This window comes from Battus philenor, unplaced genomic scaffold, assembly GCF_028537555.1.
Source record: "Battus philenor isolate CCGP_79_NKW_IND1 unplaced genomic scaffold, ilBatPhil1.0.hap1 SCAF_21, whole genome shotgun sequence".
Classification (NCBI taxonomy): Eukaryota; Metazoa; Arthropoda; class Insecta; order Lepidoptera; family Papilionidae; genus Battus; species Battus philenor.
The window spans coordinates 5,626,781-5,634,164 of NW_027181684.1; the positions used below are offsets into that span (position 1 = coordinate 5,626,781).

Genomic DNA, 7,384 nt, shown 5'->3' on the forward strand with positions numbered 1-7,384 from the left:
AACGTATGAGTTAACGTTGAACGGTTAAATCGAGCTATAAACCATTGCAGCAGACGAAGTGGTGATAATCGTCGATTGAATTTGGAACGTACTCATAACAATCAACGTTAGGAGGCAAAACAATAGTTCCCGCTTTTGAGCAATCAGTTGAACGGCAATTTTCGCGGAAACAGCATCGATGAAGAAACTTGTGTTATTTTTACCTTTAGCCATAACGAGAACAGATTTTTAAAATTGTTTTCTTTGGAATTTTATTTTTAATTTTGTCAAATTAAAAATTTGCATCCATATTAGTTTTACATTTAAGAAACAATTACCGGAATTTCCAGTAGGATGTTAGCATTGAGAAGTTGAAATGTGATGTGGCATTAAAGAACGGAAATGAATCGTAAAGTGTTGCTAGCTTTTGTCTCCGCTCTTCTCGCCATTACTTTACAGGTGAGTTGAATTTAATGTCTTAATTACAAACAAATTGTATTTAAAATATTTCTATCGTTGTTTCTCACGTTGTAGTAATTTTAACTAAGCCTTTATGTTTATTATACTAGGTGTAATATTACGTATGACGACGCTAGATGCAGTTCATTTCTAACTGGTCCTATTTGAAATCTACAGGAGAAGCCTTTATTCAGCAGTAGACGTTGTACAGCTGAAATGATGATGACGATAATAGTGATACTTATCGCAAACTGTTGTGTTTAACTCATTGTTAAATTTAGGTCCTAGGCACTAATAAATATCAAAATTATCTCGATTAGTATCTAAAATACTACTAAAGACTAAAATAATTACTTATGGGTCTAAGAAGGTCGTTTAAAAGTATCATAACAAATCAAATAGATATAGTTTAGTAATTGTCTTTCAACGATAATTTAGACTGCTATTCAGGATTCATTAATCCCTAACGTCTTTGATTTGTATCATTAACCGCAGGTATAAAGTTATCCCTGCGGCAAAATAGACTTGCACAAACTCTCAAAGATATAAGAGATTGAAACATTCGATAAGCCGTTTTAATCACCTATTTTCTTTTCTTTACAACAGACATTTTTACGCGGATTTATTGTTGATCTACTAAATATCTATACCACATGAGAAACAAATATATATGTTTGTATTAGAATATTCAAAGATATAAGATGATATTCTTATAGGTGTAAAAATACTATTGTTTATGAATTTTACGAATTATTTATATAAATGGACAATATTGTGTTCGGTGTTATTGGAAATTTACAGGGGATCGGCTTGTCTAGTAGTGAACGTCCTAGGGCTGAAATAACATCATTATTTCTGCCATCATTATTAACATCATTATTTTCTATTTTCGTTTAATTTTACAGACTACTGACTTTCAAGACAACCTTATAAATGGATACCGAACGTTGATAGCGGACATACAAGTACGAACACAGAAGTCACGTGAAGACATGGATACTCTAGTGTCACAAATTAAACTACTAATGAAAAATGAAGCCGACAAAGCTATTAACTACATGACAGTGTATCTTGAACAAATTTCTTTATACTTTCAGGTAATTTTTTTCTAATAATACTTTTAATTTATTTTACGAGTAACCTTAAATCTAGTTAAAATGCTTAAAGTAGAAAGTATGCCGGTATTATCAAACAGGACCATCAGCTGGACAAACCAACAAAATATAGAGAGTATGTTGTAGGTAACACCAGACAAACACACTCCCCATATTTTTTTAATACTGCTTGGGTATGTAAATATAATAATTATACCTAAGCAATGTTTAAAAACTAAATTTCATAAAATATGTTTATCAAATACATTTTAAACAGTTAATTAACTTTGTGTTGATATAACGTTAGATAGCAATTAGAAACATTGTATAACCGGTTGCTTATGTGCTGAAGTTTGGGAGAACCGAGGCAAGGAAAACTTCCAACTTTGACAATGATGTTAGCCATTGAAGTTGCAAACTACAAACTAGAACAAGAGCCGCTGTTTCCAATTACGAAGATTGACCAGTATGTGTGAGGCAAGAGAAATAGAAATTATTTACAGTAAAATTATAAAGGCAAATGTTTTAGATAATAATACATGACCGCAAACCGCGTAATGGAACCTACTGTAAGGAAAGCATTGTGAAGCTTTTGGGTGAAAATCTACAATTAGCGGATGAAAATGTTACGCTGTGCCTTGCTCTGGGATACCAAAGAGTACAAAGGTTGCCAGGTAAGAATATGCACTTGAATATATTCATGTTAGACTCTATACTCCTTATCTAACTTCTAATAAATACAGACTTAAACACAGAATATAATATATCCACAAATGTAAGTTTAGATGAGAAACTAAATACGTAATTACTTAAACTACTGCATAATGTTCAAAGAATGAAGCTACGATGATTCTTCTGCCCATTGGACTCAAATCTTCTTTTTTTTTAATTAAAACGGTTTTCAGACTTTAACTTGGTTGAAGGCTTATTACTAACACTCGCAGAATATGTAAAATACATTTTTATTGGGCATGAACTGACCAAGAAACTCTTATTAGACATAGAAATGATAACAGCTCGAACTCAGTCTCATCTGATGACATTTATAAGATGTCGTAGCCAAAATTTGTACTTAAACCTCGACATTAATAATTTTTCTTATCAGTTAACGTTTTCACAAAATTGAAATTACCATAAAAACCGATATCACCGAATATATGAAGGTACTTTCCGGTAAGAATGGGCTATTAAACCATAAGATTTTACGTCAACCCAATTTTAGATTTATCCGTACATACATTGTATATTGAGTCTTATTACAACGCCCTAAGTTTGAAAATTGATTTTGAAACCACATGGTCCTGCGCTACCGTTTATACTCTGCTAGATTTGCTTATTACGTATACACTGTGCTTGTAAACTTCAGAAGGCAAAGTATCATTGTTAACCTACATACAAGCTTTGCGTTATTTTGGAACGGTCTTCCTTGTTTACTTTGTTCGATTCCGTTTCTAACAGTATAAGTTGTATACAAAACTATCCGTCTGTTATACAATAATAATTAAGTAACAGATTCTTGGGCGGTCTTAATAGACATAATAAATGTATAATTTAGTTCACAAGTGACCACTTTTCTTATGAAATTTCATTATCAGCCTATAGATGCCCACTGCAAATCGTAGACCTTCAAATATCGCCACCATACCCGGTCTTGCGCCGCCCGCATCCAGCGACTTCTCGCTACCTTAACTTAAATGTCATCAGTCCACTTAGTGGAAGGCTTACAACCACCCTGTCTAATTACGTCTTAAAATATTTATTGCAATTAAAATTTATAACATCCAAATAACATATAATTTTCGTGTCTTGTTATACCGCAATAAATAACTAATAAAATTTTCTTTATTTAATAAACAGTCCAAACTTTGAGAAGGAATAAGTTAATTAAACTTTTTTTTAACTTTTCTACTAAGGTCGATGTTATGAGCTCCGATGTACAATTTCAATATTAATTTCTCTCGAGGTTTACAATGAAATGTTATGCATGGATGGTGAACTTTATGCGTCTGAAATAAACACGATCGGTAAAATGTGATTAGATAATTTGCTTATCGGAACAGGTTAATGGTGATCGAATACTTCTATCAAAATTTTCTAATCGTTGTTTAATGGATGGGGTAGGAAAATGATAACTACGTTCCCTTTTATTTACTTAAGTTCTTGTCAAGTTTATATAAGTTTTTCATCGATACAGATAATAAATAGCAGTTTAAGAATAAAAAATATGGTATAAAACATTATAAAACAAATGTTTGAATAATCGATTTTGAAAAAATAAAACGATATTGCAAAAACACTGTAACAATAATGCACATAATTTAGTTAAAAGACCAACCTAATTTAGACAAAAGTCGAAGGTTGTTCGGAATAAACACTTTAGTTATTAATATATCTGAATACGACGTTTATATACGACGATATGTTTTTTTTATTTATACATTTCGAATGTTGCAGTTAAATTGTAGTGTATTTATTTGGGAAAAGGATTTTTTTTTATTTATTGTTTTCCTTTTAGTTCTTACATTATTTTTATCTGTAAGAACCTTCTTCGTGTCAAATAATATCTCGTGTGTTATGTTTAGCAACACATTTATCGATTAATTTCTTTATGTAGATCATTTTATGTATTTTTAAATTAGCATTTATAAGATTATTGGAGTCCGCTATTTGTAAAGTAGGCTTGTTTATAGTGTACAAGCGTAATTTAACGAAAATGGTGTATCAGTACTTTTGCACAAGAGATAATAATCATAGTTCATACAAACAGTCTTCGCTTCCAATATTTATTGCAGAGAAATTGCAAGTACATTTCGAAACTTTGGAAAATTTGAAGAAATATTCGGCGTCTAAGTTATTCGAATGTCAAAAACAGCAGCAGGTCGGGGGAAATTGTTCGCACGAGAGTCAAGATCTTGAGAGGACAGTTGTAAGTATTGAAAGATAATTATGAATGTATCTTTTTATGTAATGAAAAGAAATTATATCTTTTTCCAATGTAATTTTACCGGGAAGAAATTTTACAACTATTCTCGTTAATATTTGATTGTTCTTTGAACAGACATTTACTTTTTATGTTTTCTTTCAGTTCCTGTACGAAACGTCACCTTTTCCAGTTGTTATGGCTGAAATAGCTATTCACGGCTTTAAAGAAGTGTCAGATTTGAGCGTCTGTCTAAAAGATATAATTTCAAGAATGATGACCCATTCAGTCAAAGTAATTGGTGACTTTAACAGATGCATTCACAACATTGAAATGCCTAAACTCAAATATTTGTTGAAGTTTATGAAGAAGTATGCGTAGAAAGATTTATAAGGAAAAAAATTGATAGTGTAACTAATCTTGTACAAACTAATCAATAATTAAGTAAATTTTGTTAATCTCGAATTGAACCGTGATTTACAAAGAATTTTTACTGTAATATTAATTTAGGAAATTAACGTAAGAATTATATTTAGAATATATGTATATCTGTCGCGATCTTCCATCGATATATCTTATACATAACGGTAATTAAAAAAATGTAACATCTTTGATTATGTCGCAAAATAAATGTTAAGATTTTAAATAAGCCAACTATTTATTATTCCCTCCGTGAAAAATGCTCTCAGCTCTCTGATGCTTCTCATGTAAATAGGTCTCTGACATTTAAATAAATGCAACCGCTGAATTTCATGACACTTCGAGAAACATTGCAGCGCAGATATAAACAAATATATTTTATACAAGAACGTACTTTATGTGGAATTTCACCACAATATTACTTTCAGCGCTGGTTACATATATGACTACAAAACTGTATATTTTAGTAGTTAAGCTAGCTTTATAATTACATACATGTATACGGCTTTCCATATAGACAAAATTTTAAATGAAATTTTCGACTATTATACTTTTAAACCGATTAAGATGAAGAGTTTAACAAAATAAATCGATTCAGATATGACAAAAAACATATTTACAGAAGTAAATTATATGTTTTAGGTACGTATGAATAAAACGCGCAAAATATAAATAGTAATGAATTATTTAACAATCACATTTTACTTCTAAAAACCACAATGTCTATCTACAAGTTTTACGGAAAATTTAGTTCCCACAAAAAGTTTCGACCGCGAATCAAAACATTCTCTTGAAGTTTATAAACAATATCGCAGTCGCTATTTTTTCCCATAATCGAAAAATGTTATGAAAATAATCCGTTTGCGTTTCATTACATCTCGAATTTCTTTGTTTGAGAAACGTATGTGTTAGCAATGAAATTAAATTATAACTCACCAATATTATAATGACATCCGTTGAACAGGGCTGGTACTTTAGGAGTCGACTAAATCTCATAGTCCTTTGGGCCATCGTCAGTGGGCCTACGGGTCTCGAAGTATGTATGAGAGGTGAGGGCGGTGGGTGCGGAGGTGGTGTGGATACCGGAGGGACATTTCTCCTAACAGTCTCCAAGGGCATAGTCCGAGCTACTAGACTGTCACTGCCGACCGAGTTTGCACTACCACTGAACATATTCATCAGGTCGCCGATGGAACCGCCGCCACTTGAGCCGCAACCGTACCGAAGCTTGTCCAAGTCTGTCAAGCTGGAACCGCGACGTACTCGGAGTCGTGAAACATTCACATTGGTGCGGCTCGTGAAAGTCGGTTCCCTGTGTATATCGGCCTCGCTCGCCGCTTGACCCTTCCGACTTCGCATCATTCTAAACATTTGTATATCGTTTTAAGCTCTGTTAAAATTAACGTTCACCGTTGTACTGAATTGTAACACCTGAAGTGAAACTAATTTGCATACAGATGGCTGATAGGTGCGCACGCGTCGTGTAATCATTAGGGCCACGGCCGCCCGCAGGATGCCGCTATCGCGTCCTTGTATGCTTCCGTCACCATAGCTCGAACAACATAATCATCTTAGTGTAGCAAGACTGTTTTACAAAAACTCTTTTAAAGGATGTTGTCGGTTCAGAGGTTGTTTAGAAACTGAACGGAGTATGCGTAGTTTGATATGTACATATGGCAAGAGCAACTAACTTGAACTAATGAGGTGATCGGGTTCAAAGCGTCACGGGACCCAGCGGGCGGCGAACACCACTTAACGGGTAGGCGGCGATAAGCTATGGATGTCTTTGCTTACAAGAAATTAAAGCAAATAATACGCTTTTTCTTTAAATAAAGATTTTAAAAAATTCAGTTTTAGTACTTTTCTAGGTTTCCACAGTAAATATTTAAGATTTTATCGCTAAAATTGTTTAATAAGATATCATAACATTTAAACTTAACTTTTGTTACTTTTATGGCCTAATTAACTTTAATTTCATATCTTCTGGGTATTCAAAGTATTTAAACCTGAAATATGATATCTGATACCTAAACACCGTGTTTTTTTCGTACCTGTTTTACAATAATTATAAAATGAGTTACAAACTAAAAAAATTATTTCAAAAATATTTTAATTTTCAACAAGATGCTATGTACCAAAAAATATCACAATAATATCATTTTTGTTAGCTGATCTCACAGTATTTTTTTTAAAACCTACGAGAAACCAAAATCCCGTGTTTCGAGCTTGTAGGGAAAATTGTAATCGAATGATAACATTTATAAAGTGGCTCTTATCTTCAAGGTTACTCATTAGGAGGTCAGTAGCATGCGGTGAAATAACAGCATTTTCACATTTGCTATACGTAGTTAGGTACCGCCACAGCGGGGAGCTGCACTATAGTTTCTTGTCTATAGAGGCTAGCACATTGTTTCGTAACATTGTGCGTAATGTTCAATATAAATTAATACATATGGGTTAAGATGTGCCTCTATTACCAGTTATTAAGCCGATTGAGGGCAATTAAATACAA

General features: G+C 32.7%; 1 protein-coding gene across 1 annotated transcript; it reads left to right on the top strand.

Annotated features, from left to right (window-relative positions):
* Positions 1 to 210: 210 nt before the first annotated feature.
* On the top strand, positions 211 to 4,898 carry LOC137923429 (uncharacterized). Its single transcript, XM_068766679.1, has 5 exons — positions 211 to 438; positions 1,344 to 1,535; positions 2,062 to 2,206; positions 4,325 to 4,458; positions 4,618 to 4,898. The coding sequence occupies exons 1-5, from the start codon at positions 382 to 384 to the stop codon at positions 4,831 to 4,833; spliced, it is 744 nt and encodes a 247-aa protein (XP_068622780.1). The 5' UTR covers positions 211 to 381; the 3' UTR covers positions 4,834 to 4,898.
* The last annotated feature ends 2,486 nt before the right edge of the window (positions 4,899 to 7,384 follow it).

What these genes read in the sequence shown, in the direction of transcription:
- LOC137923429 (XM_068766679.1), top strand. Translation starts at nt 382, where the DNA reads ATGAATCGTAAAGTGTTGCTAGCTTTTGTCTCCGCTCTTCTCGCCATT. An exon ending in TTCTCGCCATTACTTTACAG is followed by an intron (nt 439 to 1,343) that starts GTGAGTTGAATT and finishes TTAATTTTACAG; the next exon opens with ACTACTGACTTTCAAGACAA. An exon ending in AAGATCTTGAGAGGACAGTT is followed by an intron (nt 4,459 to 4,617) that starts GTAAGTATTGAA and finishes GTTTTCTTTCAG; the next exon opens with TTCCTGTACGAAACGTCACC.